We start from the raw sequence: 25,851 nt of genomic DNA, 5'->3' as shown, positions 1-25,851 counted from the left end.
TTAGGGCGAGAGAGCACGTCCGCCACGACATTGTCCTTACCCGAGATGTGCCGGACATCCGTCGTGTATTCAGAGATGTAGGGCAGATGGCACTGCTGGCGGGACAACCAAGGATCGGACACCTTCGTGAACGTAAAGGTAAGCGGCTTGTGGTCCGTGAACACGGTGAAGGGCCTACCTTCTAAGAAGTACCTGAAATGCCGGATTGCCAGGTATAGTGCCAACAGTTCCCGGTCGAAAGCACTGTATTTGAGCTCGGGTGGCCGCAGGTGTTTGCTGAAAAACGCCAGGGGCTGCCAGCGACCCGTGATGAGTTGCTCCAGTACCCCACCGACTGCCGTGTTAGAGGCGTCCACTGTGAGGGCAGTAGGGATGTCCATTCTGGGGTGCACTAGCATCGCGGCATTTGCCAAGGCTTCTTTTGTTTTAATGAAAGCGGCGGCGGACTCCTCGTCCCAGGTAATCTCCTTGCCTGGACCCAACATCAGGGCGAACAGGGGGCACATGATTCGGGCAGCAGAAGGGAGGAAGCGGCAGTAGAAATTGACCCTACCTACGAGTTCCTGAAGGCCTTTGATCGTAGTGGGTCGGGGGAAATGGCGGACCACGTCTACCTTAGCGGGCAGAGGGGTCGCCACGTCTTTAGTAATCCTGTGGCCCAGGAAGTCAATGGTGTTGAGCCCGAACTGGCACTTGGCCGGGATGATTGTTAGACCGTACTCACTCAGTCGGGCGTAGTGTTGACGGAGGTGGGACAGATGCTCCTGACGACTGCTGCTGGCTATGAGGATGTCGTCCAAATAGATGAATGCGAAGTCCAGGTTGCGTCCCACCGTGTCCATTAACCGCTGGAATGTCTGTGCGGCATTCTTCAGGCCGAACGGCATGCGGAGGAACTCGAAAAGGCCGAACGGGGTGATGAGAGCCGTTTTGGGGACGTCGTCTGGATGCATTGGGATTTGATGGTATCCCCGGACGAGGTCTACCTTGGAGAAGATCCATGCGCCGTGCAGGTTTGCTGCAAAGTCCTGAATGTGCAGCACAGGGTAGCAGTCCGGTGTGGTAGCCTCATTCAGCCTGCGGTAGTCGCCGCATGGTCTCCAGCCCCCTGTCGCTTTGGGCACCATGTGCAGGGGGGAAGCCCATGGGCTATAGGACCGCCGGACGATCCCCAATTCCTCCATCCTCTTGAACTCCTCCTTCGCCAGTCGGAGCTTGTCCAGGGGAAGCCGCCGAGCACGGGCGTGGAGGGGTGGTCCCTGGGTCAGGATGTAGTGCTGTACGCTGTGTCAGGGCATGGCTGCCGTGAACTGTGGTGCCAGAACCGATGGGAAATCCACCAGGACTCTGGTGAAGTTGTTGTCGGACAGCATAATGGAGTCGAGGTGTGGGGCTGGCAACTGAGCTTCTCCCAGGGAGAACGTCTGAAAGGTCTCGGCATGGACCAGTCTCTGCCTCGGCAGGTCGACCACCAGGCTGTGAGCCCGCAAAAACTTCGCACCCAGAAGCGGTTGGGCTACGGCGGCCAGTGTAAAGTCCCACGTGAACCTGCTGGAGCCGAACTGTAGCTGCACCATACGGGTGCCGTAGGTCCTTACCATGCTGCCGTTCACAGCCCTCAGGGGGGGACCCGGTGGCCTGTTGCGGGTGTCGTAACTTGTCAGAGGTAAGACACTGATCTCGACACCGGTGTCGACCAAAAATCCGTGTCTCAACCTCTTGTCCCACACATACAGGAGGCTATCCCGATGGCCAGCTGCCGTAGCCATCAGCGGTGGCTGGCCCTGGCGTTTCCCGGGAACTTGCAGGGCGGGCCTCTGCGCCCCACCGCTGGTGGTAGAAGCACCATTGTTCATTGGTCTCCTCACCCCTGCCTCTGGGGTTAGCAGGCTCTGTGGCCGGGCCTGGTCTGGTTTGCTGCTGGGAGCGTGGCCTGGTGATCTGTGTGACGGATGCCCCACTCTCCTTCTGGGCATTCCACAGCGAGTCCGCCCGGGCTGCCACCTTTCGGGGGTCGCTGAAATCCACGTCGGACAGCAGCAGACGTATGTCCTCGGGCAGCTGCTCCAGGAACGCCTGCTCAAACATGAGGCAGGGTTTGTGTCCGCTGGCCAGAGACAACATCTCATTCATTAAAGCTGATGGAGGTCTGTCTCCCAAGCCATCCAGGTGCAGTAAATGGGCAGCCCGCTCGCGCCGTGAGAGTCCGAAAGTCCTTATGAGCAGGGCTTTGAATTCCGTGTACCTGCCATCCGCTGGGGGAGACTGTACGAACTCCTCAACCTGGGCCGCTGTGTCCTGGTCGAGGGAGCTCACCACGTAGTAGTAACGTGTGTTCTCTGAGGTTATCTGCCGAATGTGGAATTGGGCTTCTGCCTGCTGGAACCATAGGTGAGGTCGCAGCGTCCAGAAGCTTGGCAGTTTCAACGAAACCGCATGAACAGATGCAGCGTCGTTCATCTCCGATCCAAAAATCGTTTGGACCGTCGATGTCACCAATTGTAGCAGTGTGCTACACGCAGCGCTAAAATAACAACACGGAGTCGGTAAACTGCAGTTAAAGAAAGATTTTATTCGAACTTCACAGCTTTGCTTTAAAGCCTCCTTGATCCCGCCCTCCCCGGGCGCGGATGCTGTAGGGGCACGTACTCACAATCCCCCGCAGGCTTTTCCCTTTGTTGAAGCAGACCTAGCGCCCTTTTGGGACTAGCCTTTGTGCCGGCGTGCTGGCTATTTGTGAGCCGGTTCGAGTACGCTCAGAAGTGGGTCGCCACAGGGCAATGATTGAACAGGCAGGGCTTGTTTTAACTGCAGAAAAGGAGACCAAGCGGTGACTAGATAGATGTATATAAAATTAGAGGGGATATAGATATGGTAGATAGTCAGAATCTTTTTCTCACATATTTACAGTAATAGGAAGAAACTGTAAAGAGGATTTAAGTGAAATGTTTTAATGTAGTGGTTAATATATGGAACTCACTGGTAGAGAAGGTGGCGTTAGATACAAACATCATATTCAAGAGTAATTTAGAGAGGTGCTTAAATAGGCAAGGCATGGAAGGATACAGGCAATGTAGGCAAATGGAATGAGTACAGAACATGAACTAAAAAGGTCAGCATGGATATAATGGGCCAAAAGGCCTATTTCATCCCTTCAGTTTGTATTCAGAATTTTATTGGCCTTTCATTGATCTACATACATGTTGGGAGTAGATTCCCCAACTTTCCTTTGATATTCTAATTTTAAACAAGCTTTGCCCCAATTAAACATTTTAGCTGTTTTATTGATTTTCAATAAAGCAAAATGAGGGAACACGCAAAGCTGCAGAAATGTGGCTTTTGAGAAGAGTGATGAAAATACTGTGCACGAACAGACTAACATATGAGGAATTGTTGCGAAAAACTGAAACAAGAAGAGAGCTGACATCATCAATCAGGAAACAGCAGCTGGAATTTCTGGGACATGTACCGAGGAAAGAGAAGCTCAAACGTTTTGCGGTGACGGGAAAAACTGTTTGAAGAAAAAGTCACGGTCAACAGCACATGATATTCATGAGTTACCTCAAGGGATGAACAGACAAACATTTTGAAAAGCTTATTAGAATCATGTTTAATATTACTGACATATGTACTGAAATTTGTTGTTTTGAAATAGTGTTCATTGGCTCAATGCCCATTCAGAAATCTGATGGCAGAGGGGAAAGAAGCTGTTCCTGAATTTAGAACTTTAAAATTAAAGACTGATGGAAGACCATGATTGTCCATGTCTTACGACACGGCACATAGAGTCATAGAGAAGCACACCACAGAAACGGGCCATTCAGCCCATCTAGTCCATTCCGAAACCATTTAAACTGCCCACTCCCATCGACTTGCACCAGGTCCATAGCCCTCCATATTCCGACTATCCATGTCCCTATCCAAACTTCTCTTAAATGCTGAAATTGGACTACTTGTGCTGGCAGTTCATTCCACTCTCACATGACCCTTTGAGAACAATGATGATGATTGATTTTCATGAAATTTTACTTTAACTTGTTGCAAAGCATTATAACACAAATAAAAATGTACAATTTTAAATATAGTCAACATATAATTAAAACATTAAGTCAAATATAAATGGGTAATTGCAAAAGATCCAACTTCATATTTTTTATAGTACTTATACTACAAGGATGCAATATGCAGTAACAAAATGCAGAAAAGATGGACAGAACTGAAAGCAAAATAGTATACTCACAACCATGATATGAAGCGGGTGATCCTCCTGATTTTCCATACTCATGTTCTGAATAACTGGTGGACAGGTTAGGCTGGCTAGACCCACGACCAAAAGTAATTTGATTATTGCTTCCTACTCCTGTGGCTACTTGAGCCATACGTTCTTTTGTTTTAAGAGCCTGCGTTCTCTCTGACTTAAGCCGGTCATCATCTTTCAACAAAGTTACAAGCTGCTTTGACTTCTCACGTACATTTATGCCTTGATCTTTGCCATCACGATCAATGTACTGAAAGTCTTTCAAGGTCTGAATGGCAAATATGTTTTCTCTGCACTGTTGTGCAACTCTTTCAGATCCAGTTTTTATCATATAGTCTAACAGCGTCAGAGCCTTGTAAACATGTCGCCAATTCTTGCCGTGATCATTAAGACGCTTCCATATCATACTCATTATTTCTGAAAATGCCACAACATTGTAAGTTAGATCTGCAATTTCAGTCATTAAAGAACTAGAAGGTCCCCAGGGGTCATTGGAGGTCGCCTCACGCACTTTAATTTCAGCTTCAGAATAATTATTCACTATGTTTTTCATCTGCCGTCTAATAGCTGATGTAGTCATGATGAACCTCGTCAAAGGAAATCTATCAGAAAATGTTTTTATTTCCAGTTACTCAATCGTTTTCAAGGATTTTCACACCCAACAACTATTGATGGTAACACCACTGAAATCTTTGTATATTTCAATGCCTGCTCTGTATCTGCTGATGAAATCATTTCCTCTCAAAGAGAATACTCATTGTTGGCAAATAATCTGTGAAAATAAACATATAAATAACAGTATTTTAAGTCAGCTGCATCAAATCTTATTCTTAAACATCTACATTTATACAGAAGCCAGCATGATGATTTCCTATGAATATATTTTAATTACAACTGTACATATTCCATTATTTTAAAAATATATGCTTGTGAAAATAACTAGTTAAAATTTGACATGGTCAAGAAGCTTTCCCACTGAAGCTACTACCTGCAATTATCTTAGATCACAATTATCTTAGATCACCTGCTCAAATATTAATTCACAAGTCAATTGAACTTACTAAAAAAATAAACCCCATAAAACTTTGATAGGGCCACACACTTGTTCCATAAGCTATTAAGGAAATTACTGGCATTACATTAAAAAATTATTAAAGGGATGCTCAAGCTTTAGGTAAGTTGACACCGCTTAAACAGGAGAATTGAGCTACAGGCCTTCCAAAGATGGTGGCAAACATGTTACAATTAATATACAATGCCTTTGCATAGCTCAGAAAATTCAGATTCTGTAAATGTCAAAAGCTAGATTTCCTTTTCATGGGGATACCATGATGCATTAATGCACAAGGTTCTGCCCCAACAAGAGAAATACCAATAATTATGCTAACCTGCCAAAAAAGTGATAAATTATGAGCACACATTGGGAACTCCTTTCATTGCCCTAGTGGCTATTACTCACAAGAACAAACAGTAATGTACATCTAAAACAAAGAGAAAAGACCACATCCATTGATTTCAATTTACATAACACAGAATAAAAGATTTCCCAGTTGACATTTCACCACATATACACTCAAATTTCTTTCTATTTTAACAAATACTTTAAAATAGCTGCCAGTTAGGAAACAAAGCTCATGGTTGTATAATGTATATACTTTAATAATAAATATACTTTGAACTTTGAAATAATACATCAAAATTTCAATGAATATATAAAAAAATCAACTACTAAAATATATCAGCCATAACACCAAGCAGAACTATGTAGAATTATGCTACACTGGCCGAAGAGGAAGATCAAAAGGTTATGCTAGCTTCATCAGGTAAAAGACTAATGCAACTATTTAATACAACAGAAGTTGGTTAACTGCAATGATGCTCCAGCACAAAAATGCTAAAGAGACCAAATAATCAAGTCCTTTGTATTTTTGTACAAGATTCATATCCCCTCAATCCATTTTTAATGGAACAAATTTCAAGAAACAATTCAACAACCAAGTGGTTTTCCATGCATGCCAAATACATTTCTGGAAAATATTTTACAGGTTATTTGTTGAGGCAAGATTAAATAAGTTATCTGTTGACGAAAGGTTACAAAATAGCATTGTAATTTCTTTCTTTTAATAAAACTGGACAATATCTTAAAAATTAGATTGCTCTAGTACATGCAATTTTTCACATTTATGAATGAAGTACAATAGAATATATTATCTGCACTGTATTGTTAACTAAATATGCATATTTTTCCCCAATTTGTGAAGTAATTGCTATATATGTTTTTCTTCATCGTATAATGTAATTGTCTGGGACAGTAGTGAAATGCAAACTGAACATTCAATTTCCTTTTTTTTTAAAAATATAGATTATTGCCTCAAGTACAAAACCATAAATAAATGAACTACATCCACGTAATGTGCTACAAGGATAGAATGCTACTTGATCAGAGTAAAATCTCACAGGAGTGTCCTTGTGACAAGGGATCTAACAACAATCCTTGTAAATGTTAGCAAGATGTTCCAGCTGCAACTTCTAGACATTACAATAGGACCAGCATAGCCATTCAAGGGTCCAATTAGCTTCCTGCTTTGGCAGAGAATAAATGGACAACTGGAAGCCCTGAATTATCTCCATATCCAATGAAGACCCAAGACAATGATATGGAGGTATGCTGCAATACCAGAGACTTGCGATTGTATAAGGAAACAGTGGGTATACATTTTGGTCCTCCCATTGCTTTACAGTTGTACACTGAGCTTACTAAGGAAAATGTAATAAGGCAGAATAATTGTTTAGCATGAACCAGATGGGCCAAAAGGCCTGTTTCCTTTTGGAAAAATGCTCTATGACTATGCCAATTTGTGATCTTTGCACCGTTCCAACATTGGAAAGATCTATAATTATGGTGGGGATGGACAGAAAAAGATAATTGTAAAACAAAATATTTACAGTTTTTAATATTTGCAAAACTAAAATAATTAATTATCTGCAAAATTTAAGAAACATGTCAATGACATTTAGTGGTTTTGCATCATTCTAACAAAGCTAACCGGCACAGATAATTGAGAATCCACAGATTACAAATATCTGTATCAAAAGAATAACAAAATAATATGTATGTACAAACATAAAAAGGGAGTAATAAAATCTACAAATGGTCACTATTTTAATCTAGATTCTGGTCCTATAAAGCTCTAGAAAGGGAGTACAGAACAAGTCAAGTCACTTTTTACTGTCATTTCAACCATAACCGCTGGTACAGAACACAGTAAGAGGAGGTATGAGGGGTGTGTGGGGTCCTTCATAATGCTGTTTGCTTTGCGGATGCAGCGTGTAGCGTAAATGTCCATGATGGCGGGAAGAGAGAATGATGATCTTCTCAGCTGACCTCACTATCCGCTGCAGCGTCTTGCAATCCGAGATGGTGCAATTTCCGAATCAGGTAGTGATGCAGCTGCTCAGGATGCTCCCAATACAACCCCTGTAGAATGTGATGAGGATGGGCGGGGGGGGGGGGGGGGGGGGGGGGGGTGGGGGAGAGGTGGGAAATGGACTTTCCTCAGTCTTCGCAGTAAGTAGAGACGCTGCTGGGCTTTCTTTGTTGAGAAGCCAAGAAACTTGGTGCTCTTAACGAATTCTACCAAGAAGCCATCGATGTTCAGCGGAGAGTGGTCGCTCCATGCCCTCCTGAAGTCAAAAACATCTCTTTTGTTTTGTTCACATTCAGAGACAGGTTGTTAGCTCTGCACCGGTCCGCTCGCTGCCACAAGTAGCTCAGATGCTAAACAGTAGGCCAGCATTAACCAGGATGTCAGTTCAAACTGACTTATATTTACTCTAACCTTAACAGACAAGTTTTTGTTTTCACATAGCGATAATGCCACATGTATAAATAAAATCCAATATCTACCATACATTTTACTTCCATATTTACAATAATTTCTACTCATTAACAGATCCCCAGGCAACACTTTCATACCAATGAAGCTCCAGAATATTTACATTTTCACTATACTATTTTCACTATACTATTTAAAATCTAAATTTACCACTAGCACTCGTTTTTAATCTATAAAATTTGCTAACAATAAGGGGGTGGACATGGGAGTTAAAATTAGAAAAGGAGAAAATATCATTTTTAAAATCAAAAACCTAAGTAAAACCTGGTTTTAGCTAACTTAGCAATATAGAGGTTTCATAAACATTAAAATAAATTTACATCTGAATTCACTACCTAGTTTCTAAAACTTCCTGCTGTCACATACTTACCAATTTTCTTTTATATTATACATCTCAGGCCCTTTTACTTGATAGAAATGGCTCACATGAAGTCATCAACTTATAATGACTCAATTATCCAATTCCATTCCACCCAACATAGGCATCTGCTTTTAAACTGTTCAGCAATACATGAGTTTGACAAGGTATCAAAAGAAAATTTACATCTGGACTCACTTCCTACTTACAAATACTTCCCACTTACAAATACTTCCCAGTGTCAGGTATTTGCCAATTTTCCCTTATGAATTCCATAGTCTATTTTGATGATAGAAATACAGTTGCTCACAAGAAATTATAAGCTCAGAATTAATATAATTCTCTAAAATACTTTCCAGCAAGTCTGAGATTTGAAACAAAGTGGTCAGTAATGAGTTCTCATACCTGAAATAAAAATTTAAACCTTAAAAAATGACATAGCACATAATTCAGTAGAATGAAATCTATAGACATGGATAAGCTACTTGACTCCCCTTGAAATCCAGGGTCTTACCTGTAATCCCCAGAATCCCCTAAAAGGTAATCACCTTTTGGATCTAATGCCAAATCCGCCTAAATTTAATGAGTTAGGAAGCAGAGGAGGAGGCGAGTTGCTTTCAATTATTCTGCTCCACTTAGCATTGAGTTATTATTAACTGCTTTTAGTCAATAAATATAGCTAATTAAATATTTCAATATTACATTTTCAAATATTGCTCAGAGTCTAAAGCACTTATAATAATTTTAAAAACCTGCAGGTGTCATAATTGGCAAAGTTTTACATATTTTGCTGGTGTCAATCTGTGGGTCCTGTCAATAGATTCTGGAATATGAAGGGAATTAAAATCAATTTTATCTTATTTGGCCCTGATGATAGCAAGTCTGCAGGAACTTCAGGTGATGAGGCTCGTTTCCTACCCAAACTGCAGGTTTGCATCTCAAACTGAATTTCACCAATAAACATGACAAACAAGGAATACTTTCAGAAAATGGGTAAAAGGCAAAGAGCGACAGGAAACCAGTGAGACCTAAATGAGCAAGGACCAAATTTAGATTGGGATACAAATTGCTAGACAGAAGATGAGAAAGCAATGATTGTTAATGGCTCCTTTTCTAACATCCAAGCTCAAAGATAAATGAGGGGGGGGGCAAAAATTAAGCAGTACAAAACAGGCTAGGTATAAGTTTTGCAGGCAATGGAAGATACTTAATGAAATTCTTGTACCTTTCATACTTCGTCTACAAAAACATTTGCCAATGCATCATCACATTGTTCTCACGCATGGTAGAGGCAAAGTAAATGGCATACTAAAGTTCAAAATACTTAATGCAAATCAATGCTGTTTTGTAACCCCTTAATCTGTATTTTAAAGCACTTGCTATACTACTTATGATCTTGTTGTCATTCAGTTATTTGAAATAAATATACAGTGGATTCTGGTTAATTGCAACACATTAGGACAAATAACTTTAGCTAATTGAGGCCGCTACTTAATTGGGCTAAAGTTTCAAAGTTTTAAAAAAGATAAACTGAACAACAACTTATGTATTTAAATGAAATACAGAACAAACCTGAACACTACCAATACTACTTATACTATAAAACTGTCTACAAGTTCCTCAGAATCAGAATCAGGTTTATTATCACTGGCATGTGTCTTAACTTAGCAGCAGCAGTACAATGCAATACAAAATATAGAAGAAAAATAAATAAATTACAGTATGTGTATTTTGAATAGATTAAGAATCATGCAAAAACAGAATATATATTAAAAAAGTGAAGTAGTGTTCATGGGTTCAATGTCCATTTAGGAATCTGATGGCAGAGGGGAAGAAGCTGTTCCTGAATCGCTGAGTGTGTGCCTTCAGGCTTCTGTACCTCTTGCCTGATGGTAACAATGAGAAAAGGGCATGCCCTGGGTGCTGGAGGTCCTTAATAATGGACACTGTCTTTCTGAGACACCATCCCTTGAAGATGTCCTGGGTACTTTATAGGCTAGTACCCAAGATGGAGCTGACTAAATTTACAATCATCTGCAGCTTCTTTCCCTTCGCCCCCTCCCCATGCCAGACTGTATTGCCACCTATCAGAATACTATCAACAGTACATCTATATAAGTTTTTGGGTGTTTCTCTTGACATACCAAATCTCTTCAAACTTCGACTGAAGTATAGTCGCTGTCTTGCCTTTTTTATAGCTGAATCGAAATGTTGGGACAAGGAGGAATTCATCCAGTGCACACTGCTGTGTTCTTTTGACTGACTATAAATGAACAAAATCAATGCAGACAACAGACTGCCTTCATTCAACTGTTTTTGACGATTGGACTCTCCAAATCTTCATTTTCATTGTAACATTTAAGATTGTCAATACCTTCAAATTCTACTTAGTTTGTATCTTAAAGCAGTGAAATAGCTTCATTTTCACTCCCAGCTGTTCCTGGTATCTCTAAGCCTAAATGCTTGAACCTGTAGAGTTCAGGCTTGAAACTGCAGTGAGCAAAACAGTTCTGAATTGTCTTAACAATTATTTCTCACCAACTATCAGTGACAAAAAATCAAAACACACAATGCTGGCAGAATTCAGCAGGCCTGACAGCATCTATGGGAGGAGGTAGTGACGACGTTTCGGGCCAAAACCCTTCATCAGGAGTGAAACGTCAGGCCCGAAACATCGTCACTACCTCCTCCCATAAATGCTGTCTGGCCTGCTGAGTTCTGCCAGCATTTTGTGTTTTTATTTATTTCCAGCATCTGCAGATTCACTCGAGTGACAAAAAAATCACTGCTTTTTGAACACAAACACACACAACTGTTCTCTTTAAGCCCAGTGTAGAGTCTAAAGCCCCAGTTAAGTTGCACAGTGCCCCAAATACATGAAGGGATCTGGCAATTTTCTTGATTTGCTTTTGTTCTTCAAGAGTTGTTCCAAATATGCTGCTGGAGTCTACTGTATGAAGATATAACAATTTTAAAATAAAAATGTACCCATTATTTTAATCGTGTTTCACTTTAAAAATCATCACTTGGATTGTACACAGGGCTTTGATATGATAATTGGCTCATATTTAGAAAATCCTGAATTCTTCAATATCAAAGATAAATTGTGGACACAAACTTTAATTTCTATCATTACTGCAATTGCAGATGTGATATAACCTCAGCCTGCTACATCAACCACAATACAACTATAGAATTTCAAGGCCATGCAAACATTTTCACATGAAACCTGACAGCACCCTTCAGCTTCACTGCAATTTTGTGTCAATATATTTTGTACATACAGTAAATAAATCAAGCGATATGGAGTTACTACACTGAGGTTAGAGATCAACCTCGTTAACATTGAATGTAGCACAGGTATGAGTGAATAGTTACTTTTGCTTCTAGTTCAATAGCTCATTAGTAAATGCCATGATACTTCATTACATGTACATCAACTGACAGCCTTTCAATATACAAACCCTATTTCCAGAAAAGTTGGGATATTTTCCAAAATGCAATAAAAACAAAATTTTTACTGACCAACTTAATTGTATTTTATAAATATACACAAATTTAGAATTTGATGGCTGCAACACACTCAACAAAAGTTGGGACAGAGGCATGTTTACCATTGTGTTACATCAACTTTCCTCTTAATAACACTTTTTATTTGTTTTGGAACTGAGGATACTAATTGTAGTAGATTTGCAATTGGAATTTTTGTCCATTGTTGCTTGATATAAGACTTCAGCTGCTCAACAGTCCGTGGTCTCCGTTGTCTGATTTTCAATATTACATTTTCAATAGGAGATGGATCTGGACTGGCAGCCGGCCAGTCAAGCACACGCACTCTGTCTACAAAGCCACGCTGTTGTAGCCCATGCAGAATGTGGTCTGGCATTGTCCTGCTGAAATAAGCATGGACGTCCCGGGAAGAGACATTGCCTTGATGGCAACATATCGCTCTCTCTAAAGTCCTAATATATGCCTCAGAGTCAATGGTACCTTCAAATACATGCAACTCACCCATGCCGTGGGCACTGATGCACCCCCCATACCATCACAGATGCTGGCTTTTGCACCTTTCGCTAATAACAATCAGGATGGTCATTTTCATCTTTGGCACGGAGAACTCGACCCCCGTTTTTTCCGAAAACTAGCTGAAATGTGGACTCATCTGACCACAGCACACGGTTCTACAGTCTTTCAGTCCTGAGATGAGCTCAGGCCCAGAGAACTCACCAGCATTTCTGCATAGAGTTGATGTATGGCTTCCTCCTTGCGTAATACAGATTCAAGTTGCACTTCTGGATGCAGTGACAGACTGTGTTAAGTGACAATGGTTTTTCGAAGTACTCCCGAGCCCAGGTGGCTATAATTGTCACAGTAGCATGACGGTTTCTTAGGCAGTGCCGCCTGAGGGCTCAGATCACGCGCATTCAACAGTGGTTTCCGACCTTGCCCTTTACGCACTGAGATGTCTCTGAATTCTCTGAATCTTTTCACAATTATTATGTACTGTAGATGTTGAAAGACTTAAATTCTCTGCAATCTAGCGTTGGGAAATGTTCCTTTTGAACTGACTAACAATTCTCATGAATTTTGGCATAAAGAGGTGAGTCACAACTCATCCTTGCTTGCAAAGACTGAGCCTTTTTACATGCTACTCTTATACCCAGTCATGATACCTCACCTGCTACCAATCAGCCTGCTTAATGTGGAGTCTTCCAAACTGGTATTACTTGAATATTCTGTGCACTTTTCAATCTTATTTTAACTCTGTCCCAACTTTTGTTGAGTGTGTTGCAGCCATCAAATTCTAAATTTGTGGATATTTACAAAATACAATTAAGTTGGTCAGTAAAACTATTGAAAATCTTTTCTTTGTACTTTTGACAGTTAAAAAAGGGTTCACGTGAATTAACATATCACAAATTTTTGTTTTTATTGCATTTTGGAAAATATCCCAACTTTTCTGGAAATGGGGTTTGTAGAATTTACTAAGGAAACTTGTAGGGAAACAATTTTCAGAATCAGAAATATATATTTACATTTTACAATAACTCAGAAAGCCACATCCATCTAACCTGCATGTATTTGTGTGTTGCTCCAGATTTCCAGCAACTACAATTCCCTTTAGGTGAGGGGCCACAGCTTTAGGGGGAGATGTGGTTCGATTTTAAAGGGATCTGAGGGGAACAGTTTTATGCAGAGGTGGTGAGTATATGCAATGAGCTGCCAGAGGAAGTGTTTGATGCAGTTTTAATAGTGTCCTTTAAGAAGCACTTATATAGGCACATGGGCTTGGAGTGATACGGCCAAACGTAGGAAATTGGGACTAGCCAAGTGGACACTATGTTTGGCATGGATTCATTGAGCCAAAAGGCCTAGATCCGTGCAGTATTGTTTTATGACTGTAACTCAAGTCAATCTCACACACACCTTTCCAAACTCACTACTGCAATATCCTACAAAGTTCAAAATAAATTTATCAAAGCACATGTTACCATATGCAACTCTGAGATTCAGTTTTTGCAGGCATTCACACCAAATACAAGAAACACAATATAATCAGTGAAAGACCACACCCAACAGGACAGTCAACCAATGTTCAAAAGACAACAAACTGCAAATACAAAAACAAAGCAGAAATAATAAATAAGCAAAAAGAATCAAGAACATGAGATGAAAAGTCCTTGAAAGTGAGTCAAAGGTTGTGGGAACAGTTCAATAATGGGGTGAGTGAAAGTGAAGTTATCCCCTCTGGTTCAAGAGCATGATGGTTGAGGGGAAATCCTGAACATGGAATTACAGAGATTCCAGTGAAGTTCACACCACACTAAACATGCCTTCCAGTTGTATACAATAAAGCCAAAAGGAGGAAGACGTGTTGGTGTCGGGGCTATGCAACTGAATGGATCTTTTTGGACTTAGCTACTAATCCAGCTACAAGATAAGACAAAACATTTTTAAATAATACAGCAGGAAAATATTGTGAAATATTTTATTGAAGTACTAACAATGATATCACTGGGATGAAATTTCCCTTTCCCACATTTTTAAATTTTAAAAATACTTGATGATTGGGCACAAGAGACTGCAGATGCTGGAATTTGGAGCAACAGGATTGAGATGAAACATTGATAATTGACCTGCTGAGCTCCTCCAGCAGGTGGATTAACTGCTAATAATTAGGAGAATTTCACTAAATTAAAAGTAGTTCTGGAATTTATCATTAGCTTAAAAAAGAGTAAAACTCAGTACTAGTTAAAGCAAAGTGTAACTAAAATAGGAAATCAGGCAACTATTTGTGAAATTGGAGAGTTTATTCTCAAATTAATTGTACACTAGGACATACAGAGCCCATAAATACAAATAAAAGATTCCTGCAGTTAATCACCTAAAAATAATCCCTACAAAAGCATAACACAGATCCTTAAAAATATATTCTATCTGTAAGGACCATCATGCTACATAATCTTTAATATAAAGTTTCAATATGACACAAGTTGGCGTTAATTTGCAGCAATAGCTATATTACAGGGAGCTAGTGACTTAAAATCCAAATCAAATGAATTAATTGCTGCAATAAGGTACAAGACCCTTGCATACAAAAAGAAGAAGAAACCTGAAGCTGAGAGCCTAAGGGTACATTAGTCTGATGATCAAATTATAATGAAGTATTTCATAATTATCAAATTGTTTTTGTAAATAGGACCTGTGTTATCAGACTTGATCAGCACGCTGATGCCAATGTACTTGTACAATTTACTAAAAAAATCAGTACATTCTAACATATAATGAAGTCACTAGTTGCTCCCTTCAACAGTATCAAAATGCTAAAAATGCTCTCTTCAGTTACAACGCACATTCTGAAACAAAGAAGCTGCAATTTTTATTTTAATTGAATGCAGAACAAAAATTTTGCACTCCCTCTATTATGTTTTACTAAGATGCTTTTATCAAACTGGATTATAATATATCACAGACCCCCTCAAAAAATCGACTGTTTCATTTTCCACTTTGGCTAAACCTGATTTTTTCATTGTTTAGTTTTTTTTGTTTCAGATTTCCAGCATCTTAAGTATTTTTTTTATTATCTTCACCTGGATTTAGATCTCTCTTTACATGTAGCTTTCAGAATGTAAATTAAATATTAAACCTGTACAAAACTTTGAAAAATATTCACATTAATATATCCAACAAGTGTAATAATTTTTAAAGTTTCATGGAGTTCAGATTTTAGATGTTTTTGGCTCAGGGCTACAAGTTGGACATCATATACTGTGCTACTCTAGTGCAATAAACATAATAAACAATACTATACCAAGAGTTTCCATGAGACTCTTCCAGATTTTTTCTACTGTGACTGTCAATGTACATAGTAAGACAAAACCTGCAACCTTTATTCTGTCTTGCATGTCACAGCACACACAGTGACTGGAATATTCTTCTACAATAATAATCAAATTGAGGCAGCAGCAGTCATTGGCTTGTAGAAATTCTCTCTCCACACCCAAATATGCTTGAATGTGAAAGTAGAAAGTTTAAAATCCATTAACTTACATTGCAGTACTTTGTGACATTATAATCCAAGTAATTCAGATTGTTGATCGTTTTAAAACATAGAAATATAGAAAACCCACAACACAATACAGGCCTTTTGGCCCACAAAGCCATGCCGAACATGTCCTATCTTAGAACTACCTAGGCTTACCCATAGCCCTCTATTTTTCTAAGCTCCATTTAGCCATCCAGGAGTCTCTTAAAAGACCCTATCATTTCCGCCTCCACCGGTAGCCCATTCCATGCACTCACCAGTCTCTGCATAAAAAACTTACCCCTGGCATCTCCTCTGTGCCTACTTCCAAGCACCTTAAAAGTATGCCCTCTCATGCTAGCCATTTCAGCCCTGGGGAAAGCCTCTGACTATCCACATGATCAATGCTTCTCATTATCTTGTACACCTCTATCAGGTCACTTCTCATCCTCCGTCGCTCCAAGGAGAAAAGGCCGAGTTCACTCAACCTACTCTCATAAGGCATGTTCCTCAATCCAGGCAACATCCCTGTAAGTCTCCTCTGCACCCTTTCAATGGTTTCCATGTCCTTTCTGTAATGAGGTGACCAGAAATGAGCACAGTACTCCAAGTGGGGTCTGACAAGGGTCGTATATAGCTACATTACCTCTGAGCTCTTAAACTCAATCCCACGATTGATGAAGGTCAATGCTCTATATGCCTTCTTAACTACAGAGTTAACCTGCGTAACAGCTTTAAGTGTCCTATGGACTCAGACCCCAAGATCCCCCCCCATTCTTCACATTGCCAAGAGTTGTACCATTAATACTACATTCTGCCATCATATTTGACCTACTAAAATGAACCACCTCACACTTTTCTGGGTTGAACTCCATCTGCCACTTCTCAGCCCAGTTTTGCATCCTATCAATGTCCCACTGTAATCTCTGAGAGTCCTCCCCACTATCCAGAACACCTCCAACCTTTGTGTCATCAGCAAACTTACTAACCCATCCCTCATCCAGGTCATTTATAAAAATCACAAAGAGTAAGGGTCCCAGGACAGATCCCTGAGGCACACCACTGGTCACCAACCTCCATGCAGAATATGACCAGTCTACAACCACTCTTTGCCTTCTGTGGGCAAGCCAGTTCTGGATCCACAAAGCAATGTCCCACTGGATCCCATGCCTCCTTACTTTCTCAATAAGCCTTGCATGGGGTACCTTATCAAATGACTTGCTAAAATCCATATATATCTACGGCTCTAACCTCATCAATGTGTTTAGTCACATCCTCAAAACACTCAATTAGTCTCATAAGGCACGACCTGCCTCTGACAAAGCCATGCTGACTATTCCTAATCATATTATGCCTCTCCAAATGTTCATCAATCCTGCCTCTCAGGATCTTCTCTATCAACTTACCAACCACTGAAGTAAGTCTCTATAATATCCAGGGCTATCCTTACTCCCTTTCTTCGACAGACGGACAGACATACTTTATTGATCCTGAGGGAAATTGGGTTTCGTTACAGCTGCACCAACCAAGAATAGTGAAGAAACATAGCAATATAAAACCATAAATAATTAAATAATAAGTTAATCATGCCAAGTGGAAATAAGTCCAGGATCAGCCTATTGGCTCAGGGTGTCTGACACTCCAAGGGAGGAGTTGTAAAGTTTGATGGTTACAGGTAGGAATGACTTCCAATGACGCTCAGTGTTACATCTCGGTGGAATGAGTCTCTGGCTGAATGTACTGCTGTGCCTAACCAGTACATTATGGAGTGGATGGGAGTCATTGTTCAAGATGGCATGCAACTTGGACAGCATCCTCTTTTCAGACACCACTGTCCGAGAGTCCAGTTCCACCCCCACAACAACACTGGCCTTACGAATGAGTTTGTTGATTCTCTTGGTGTCTGCTACCCTCAGCCTGCTGCCCCAGCACACAACAGCAAACATGATAGCACTGGCCACCACAGCCTCGTAGAACATCCTCAGCATCGTCTTGCAGATGTTAAAGGACCTCAGGAAATAGAGACGGCTCTGACCCTTCATTCAGACAGCCTCAGTGTTCTTTGACCAGTCCAGTTTATTGTCCATTCGTATCCCCAGGTATTTGTAATCCTCCACTATGTCCACACTGACCCCTTGGATGGAAACAGGGGTCACCGGTACCTTTGCCCTCCTCAGGTCCACCACCAGCTCCTTAGTCTTTTTCACATTAAGCTGCAGATGATTCTGCTCGCACCATGTGACAAAGTTTCCCACCGTAGCCCTGTACTCAGCCTCATCTCCCTTGCTGATGCATCCAACTATGGCAGAGTCATCAGAAAACTTCTGAAGATGGCAAGACTCTGTGTTGTAGTTGAAGTCTGAGGTGTAGATGGTGAAGAGAAAGGGAGACAGGACAGTCCCCTGTGGAGGCCCAGTGCTGCTGACCACTCTGTCTGACACACAGTGTTGTAAGCGCACGTACTGTGGTACTGTGTCTTGAATAAGGGAACAACATTCACAACCCTCCAATCCTCCAGAACCTCTCCCATCCTCATTGATGATGCAAAGATCATTAGTAGTGGCTCAGCAATCTCCTCCCTTGCTTCCCACAGTAGCCTGGAGTACATCTCAAATCATACATCTAACTGCCGGTTATAAGGCTTGCTGTTATTGGCTTTCACAGAAGCAAATCACTTTTTGATATTGAGTGATCACCTGAGCAGCAGCTTATATTTTGATACAGCATTTGGTTAGCCAACAACCCATGTTATTTTACCTTTGTATCCAACATAGAATTTGGAAATTCAACCCACTTAAGCCTGCTTTTATGCTTGATAAGTCTTATTTCACTGTTCTCCTTCATTCAATATAATATTCTATCCTCTTCTCCCTTCAACTCTCAACTATGACAACACTACTTGAATCGAGCACTCATTTTGAAACTGGGTTCAATAGTCTAACTGGGTAAAGAAATTTCTTCTTTCATCAACTTCCTTTTATATGGAACCTTTTAGGCAGCAGCATATTCTAAGGGACTTCAAAGAAAGTATTAACAAATACAAACTGATGTGATATTGAGCAGATAACCAAAAGCCTGGCTACAAAGGGAGATTTTCAAGTGCATTTTAAAAAGGTGGAAATAGAGAAGCAGAGCTGTTCAACATGGGAATTTGAAAGCTTAAGACACCTCTGAACTTAGAGCACAGTGGCCACTGAGTAAGAATTCTATAGCTTCACCAATCCAAATCCCACACTTAAGACCATATAACTTAATTATAAAGTTGATAATGACAGTCAAAAGGAGGGGCACAACCATGGTAACATTTGAACATGGTAAGCACCTTTAAAACCTTTCTGTAATTGAAAGTTGGACCACACAGAGTGACTTCACGTTTATAGGGTAGAACAACAGAGGGCAAGACATTGATGTACTGGAATATTCAAGGCCAAGACATATCAAAGGATGAAGATAAAAAAGTCAGAAGATAAATTGAGGTAAATACAGAGTCAGTCTCTGATACCAATATTTATAATATAGCTCTTCAGTGCAGGTGGAAACATGCTCTCCACCTGAAATAACAAGGTATATACTTTTATAGATTATTATTAGGTTATCTATCCACGTTTTGCTTGCAACAGAAAACAGACCCAGCCTATTAAGTTATTCCTGATAAGTAGGACTACAAACTCCAAAATCATCATCGAGTGTCAGATTGGCAAAATATTTCATGCCATTAATCCTTGAAGACCCCAGGACCATGACAAAAATGTCCGTTGTTCTACTGGCTGGAGGTACAAGACAATAAGACTGAGGAGCTATTTGTCCCATCAAGTCTGCTCCACCATTCCATCAGCCCTATTCTCTTGTCTTCTCCCTGTAACCTTTATCACTTCTTCATACTGAGTGATCGCCTAAGCAGCAGCTTATACTTTGATACAGCTAATTAAGATCCTATCAACATCCGCTTTAAATATACCCAATGACTTGGCCTCTATAGCTGTCTGTGGCAATAAATTCTACAGATTCACTACACTCTGGCTAAATAAATTCCTCATCTCTGTTCTAAAGGGAGATCTGTATTATGAGGCTGTGCCCTCTGGTTCTAGACTCCCACACTAATGTAAACATCCTCTCCATATCCACTATATCTAGGCCTTTCAATATTCGATAGGTTTCACTGAGATTTCACTCTTTCATTCTTCTAAACTCAAATGAGTAGAGGCCCAGAACTATCAAACGCTTCCAAAACATTAACCCTGTCATTACCTGGATCATTCTTGTGAACTTCCTCTGGACCCTCTCTAACATCAGCGCATCCTTCCTTAGATAAGGGGCTCAAAACTGCTCAGAATACTCAAGTGCAGTCTGACTTATGTCTTATAAAGCCTCAGCATTACATCCTTGCTCTTCTATTTTAGGCCTCTTGAAATGAATGCTAACACTGCATTTCCCTTTCTTACTACCGACTCAACCTGCAAGTTAACCTTGACAACTCCTGCACTTGGACTCCCGAGTCTCTTTCAGAATCAGATTTAATGTCACCAGCATATGTCGTGGCAGTAGTAAATTGTAATACATAATGATAAAAACTGAGAATTATAGTAAATATATACACTTAAAAAGTTAAATAAAATAAGTAGTGCAAAAAATGTAGTGAGGTAGTGTTCACGGGTTCAACATGCATTCAGAAATTTGCTGGCAGAAGGGAAAAAGATGTTCCTGAATCGTTAAGTGCGTGTCTTCAGGCTCTTGTGCGTCCTTCCTAATGGTAGCAATAAAAGAGCATGTCCTGGGTGTAGGAGTCCTTAACAATGAATGCCGCCTTTTTGAGGCATCACACCTCTCATTTCTGAATTTGCTCATTTAGAAAATAGTCTAGCTTTTATTATTTCTACCAAAAAGCCTGATCATACACTTTCCTACACTGTATTTTGTCTGCCACTTATTTGTCCCTTCATCTAACTTCAGTCCTTTTGCATACACCCTGCTTCCTGAACACTGCCTACCCCTCCATCTATTTTCATATCATCCTCAAACTTGGCCACAAAACCATCAATCCCATCATCCAAATCACTGACACGTAAATGATAACAAGCGGTTCCTTGTAGAACACAACTAGTCACAGACAGTTAACCAGTAAAGGTTCCCTTTACTCACGCTCTTTGTCCTTTGCCAGGCATTCCCAATGTATCCAAACATTAATCTATTATTACGGTATCACACCCATTATCAGGAGAATATGGTTGAGTGTGATAAGCGATAGGTGAATTATAAATATGACAAAAGGCAATTTTAGTAGAAAAATGGCTGTGGTGTATATAGATTCAAGAGTCTTAATCCTTTTTTATAAAATACCCACAAACTCCTGAGTCTCAATCATACCTTCTGTTGATAGCCATCACTGATATTGAAGGGAAGGCTGCATTATTAGTAACAATGATTTATGGTGCAATCTCACTCCCTCTTGCATTCAGTGCTTATCCTGATATTTTCTCAATCCTTCTAACCAAACTATTAACCATCCAATTTCCCAGGATTCATATAGGAAATATTGTTAAACCATATTAACAGTTCCCTTGCCCCAGGTAATATACCTCTTCCAAATAAGCCATTATCATTCCTCATTAAGTCTCTGAATTTTGTGTTCTCTTCCAAATCCACGCCCATGTTTTCTGCAATTCCATATTGGAATCCCTTGAATCAGATTTGGCCTTCATTAAAAGTGAAATAGCTTTTACGACAATCATAAATAATCGTCTTTCTGACTATGATATAGTGAATACTCTCCCCATACACTCCTTGATCTATTGCAGCATTGGGCATAGTCAATTGCATCAAACTCCTCCTATAACACTCCTCTGCTGTTCAGCTAGGTTAGAAACATAAACTTCAGCCCACAGAGCTGTGCCAAACTTGTCCTTACCTTAGAAATTACGTAGGGTTACCCATAGTCCTCTATTTTTCTGAGCTCCACATGCCTGTCCAGGGGTCTCTTAAAACAGTGGTCCCCAACCACTGGCCGCGGCCCGGTGGTTAGGGGCCACTCTCTTAAAAGATCCTATTGTATCTGCCTCCACCACCATCGCTGGCAGCCCATTTCACACATTCACCACTCCCTGCATAAATAATTTACCACTGACATCTCCTCTGTACCTACTTCCAAGCACCTTAAAACTGTGCCCTCTTTTGCTAGCTATTTCAGCCCTGGGGAAAAGCCTCTGACTATCCACACGATCAATGCCTCTCAACATCTTAGACACCTCTATCAGTCCACCTCTCATCCTCCATCGCTCCAAGGAAAAAACACCAGGTTCACTCAATCTATTCTCATAAGGCATGCTCCCCAATCCAGGTAACATCCTTTTAAATCTCCTCTGCACTCTTTCTATGGTTTCCACATCCTTCTTATAGTGAGGCTACCAGAACTGAGCACGGTACTCCAAGTGTGGTCTGTCCAGGGTCCGATATAGCTGCAACATTACCTCTCAGCTCCTAAACTCAATCCCACAATTGATGAAGGCCAATGTACCGTATGCTTTCTTAACCACAGAGTCAACCAGTGCAGTAGCTTTGAGTGTCCTATGGACTTGGACCTCAAGATCTCTCTGATCCTCCACACTGCCAAGAGACTTAACATTAATAATATATTCTGCCATCATATTTAACCTACCAAAATTAACCACCTCACACTTATCCAGGTTGAACTCCATCTGCCAATTCTCAGACGAATTTTGAATCCTATCAATGACCTCCTGTAACCTCTGACAGCCATCCACACTGTCCACAACACCTCCAACCTTTGTGTCACCAGCAAATTTACTAACCCATCCCTCCACTTCCTCTTCCAGGTCATTTATAAAAATCACATAGAGTAGGGGTCCCAGAACAGATCCCTGAGGCACACCACTGGTCACCAACCTCCATGCAGAATATGACCAGTCTACAACCACTCTTTACCTTCTGTGGGTAAGCCAGTTCTGGATCCACAAAACAATTTCCCCTTGGATCCCATGCCTCCTTACTTTCTCAATAAGCCTTGCATTATTTCTCAATAATGCCTTGCTAAAATCCAAATACACTACATCTATGTCTCTACCCTCATCAATGTGTTTAATCACATCCTCAAAAAAATTTAATCAGGCTCATAAGGCAGAACCTGCCTTTGACAAAGCTAAGTTGACTATTTCTAATCATATTATGCCTCTCCAAATGTTCATAAATCCTGCTTCTCTCAACTTACCAACCACTGAAGTAAGAAGTTGAACTCTTCTAAGTACTAAACAACAAATGTTGTTCCCTGAAAAAAAAGTCTCAGCCCGAAACATCAACTGTTTACTCACTTCCATAGACGCTGCCTGACCTGCTGAGTTCCTCCAGCATTTTGTGTGTGTTGGTTTGGAGTTCCAGCATCTGCAGACCTTCTCATGTCTGAAACTTTACAACTAATGTCAGTGACAACAAATCTGATTCTGATTCTACCCTGGCTTGGTTCCATTCTCTTGCTGCATTTAGCCACATTATTGGTCAGTACCAACCTTATTAATTCAATCTTATTAACATTCCACTTTAAAACAAAATCGTTGATGTTTTTGGGATGTCAACATCACTGGAAAGGCTGGCATTAAATGCCCATCTCTAATTGTCCAGAGCAGAGTGGCCCGCAGGGCTTCCACAATGGTCACTCAAGGTCCCACCACATCACCCTGATCTTCTCAGCTTACCCTTGCTGCTGAAACATTCATATGTCTCATTTATTCCAAGACCAGCATTCTAATATTTCTTGTTAGCTTCCAGATTTGTACCATGAAATTAGTTTGTTCATTTAAAGCTTGCTCAAAAGTCTCTTTTACTCATCAGCCATAAATTCCTTATCTGGTTTTCAAGTTGTGTAATGGTATCTGCCCTTCCTATCATTGTAATCTCCTCCAATTGCACATGCATTTGTCATCTGTCTCCTTCAATTCTGACTTCATGCACATACTTGATTTTAATCATTCTCTCTTTACACTGTTCCAACCTACTTAATCAAAGCAGGACACCTTTGTGCCTCAGTAATAAATTGACACTGCTCTTGTTAAATTGCTTGATACATTTTTCTACATTAAAAAAGACAATGCATAACTGCAAATAGTAATTCTCAGCATGAATATGGGGGAAGTTTATTCTATTCATACCTTTATGCAAAGGAATTTTTAGAATCTGGGTTGCCCACTAAGTCACATTCTCACCAACCACAAAACCTTATCGGTATGTTCCATTAAAAATATCTATCATTACTAAGAGGTAACTTGTATACATTTGATCCATTATCAGAAATGTGACCACGGTTAAGTATGAGCAATTTTAAATCCACTTACTTCTAAATTAGTGCAGTGACTATATTTCATTCGAGTAAGTGTCCTGAGAATATTATTAGCTCTAGTATTGTTTAAATGATTCTCTATATGCTAAAAATATTTAACATTCTCAACCACCTTATCTACATCAAAAATCACCTCACGTTAGAACACTCTTTTCCCGTTTAAATGCTACAAATTGTTCTCCCCACCACCACCACACTGATCTCATTAATTATAGATATTACTAACCATACCGACAAGCTAGTCCAATTTCCTTTATTTTCTTTAAAACAGGACTACAAGAATACAATCTTGAAGGATCAAAATTTCCCCCATCATCCACGTATTTCGGTAAATACCATAACTCCTTTGTAATGGACCAGAAAAAAGACACGCCTGCTGTTGCATTTAAAAGGTGGAGAAAAATGTGCTTACAAAATCAGCTGGAAGTTAAATCCGCCCGGATTCATTGTGAGGCATAAACTAAATGCACGTCTACGTACATGACTAGACTGTTAAAATGAACTTCCTGTCAGGAATTAGCATTGTAAAATAGATTCTTACACAGGTGGTTTTAGGAAGGGGAAAATTGCATTGATGCGACTACAGAAGGATGCAGCGAGAGAGAGGGGGAAGATGTGAAGCAGCAGCCTTAAACTTGGGAGATGAGCTGCTCTTTAAATTATTGATGATGTACCTCATCAGGTTGACAGCTTGCAGCTGGAGGGCTGTCGGTACCCGGTTGCCTGGACATGCAGAGCTGTAACTGGGGCAGGGGGAAAGGCACACCCATCGCCCAACTCCCGAAATCCCCGGCAAAGCCCTGTAACAAGTGGAAAGTTTCCGTTCCCCCCTCCCCACGGAGTAGCAGTAATTAGCCCATAAGCGCAAAGAGGGGGAACGGGGAGGGGTGGGAATCATTACAAATACAAAACGCCGGGCGGGCCTGGTTAGCGCCGTGAGGCCTGCAGGCAGCCCCTAGCCCGGGGCTCGCTCCCAACTCTTCCCCCACGGAGAGGAGTTTCGGGGGAGGGGAGGGGAGGGGGGGTAAATACCTCCTGCCCCTGGTGAAGTCTCTCCTCCCCCGAACCTCCCAAAGCAAAGACCGACATAACACGCCGGCGTCCTCCTCCTACCTGCTCGGTCCCGCAGCCCCGCGCGCGCGCGCGCCGGAGCCTAGAAGCTTCTGGGCGTTTTCCTCTGAGGTGACGGCCGGGAACGCGGTGCGGTGCGGCTCGAGCGGCGGCTGCAGTCCGCCTGACGACAACATGGCGGCGGCGGCGGCGCGCCCCACGCTGACGGAGGAGTGGCCTCATCCTCGACAGCAACAACACAAAACACGCAGACAGAGGCGAACAAGTTCAAACCGCAAGGTACTTTTTAAAAAAACACACACTGGCCTCGCTGTTCACCTCACCCTGGTTATGACACAGCATCATTACCACTCGGTATCGTAGGCGCTGACCAAGATGACTCTGCCGCAGGTCGGTCAG

General features: G+C 41.1%; 1 protein-coding gene across 4 annotated transcripts in view; it reads right to left on the bottom strand.

Moving 5' to 3' along the window:
* The window catches only part of epn2 (epsin 2), a 67,688-nt gene extending 42,058 nt beyond the window's left edge, over positions 1-25,630 (bottom strand). For 2 of the 4 annotated variants that reach the window (XM_059979071.1, XM_059979075.1), the window contains exons 1-2: positions 25,495-25,630; positions 4,241-5,030 (exon numbers count right to left, since the gene is read on the bottom strand). In XM_059979071.1, the coding sequence (XP_059835054.1) occupies positions 4,241-4,838 (598 nt within the window). In that variant the 5' untranslated portion in view covers positions 4,839-5,030; positions 25,495-25,630. Of the gene's footprint in view, positions 1-4,240; positions 5,031-24,793; positions 24,963-25,055; positions 25,465-25,494 lie in introns of those variants that run through there. The other 2 variants (XM_059979073.1, XM_059979074.1) reach the window with 2 other exon arrangements.
* Positions 25,631-25,851: the final 221 nt, after the last annotated feature.

Source organism: Hypanus sabinus, chromosome 9 (genome assembly GCF_030144855.1).
Source record: "Hypanus sabinus isolate sHypSab1 chromosome 9, sHypSab1.hap1, whole genome shotgun sequence".
Lineage (NCBI taxonomy): Eukaryota > Metazoa > Chordata > Chondrichthyes > Myliobatiformes > Dasyatidae > Hypanus > Hypanus sabinus.
This window is presented reverse-complemented; position numbering and strand designations above follow the sequence as displayed.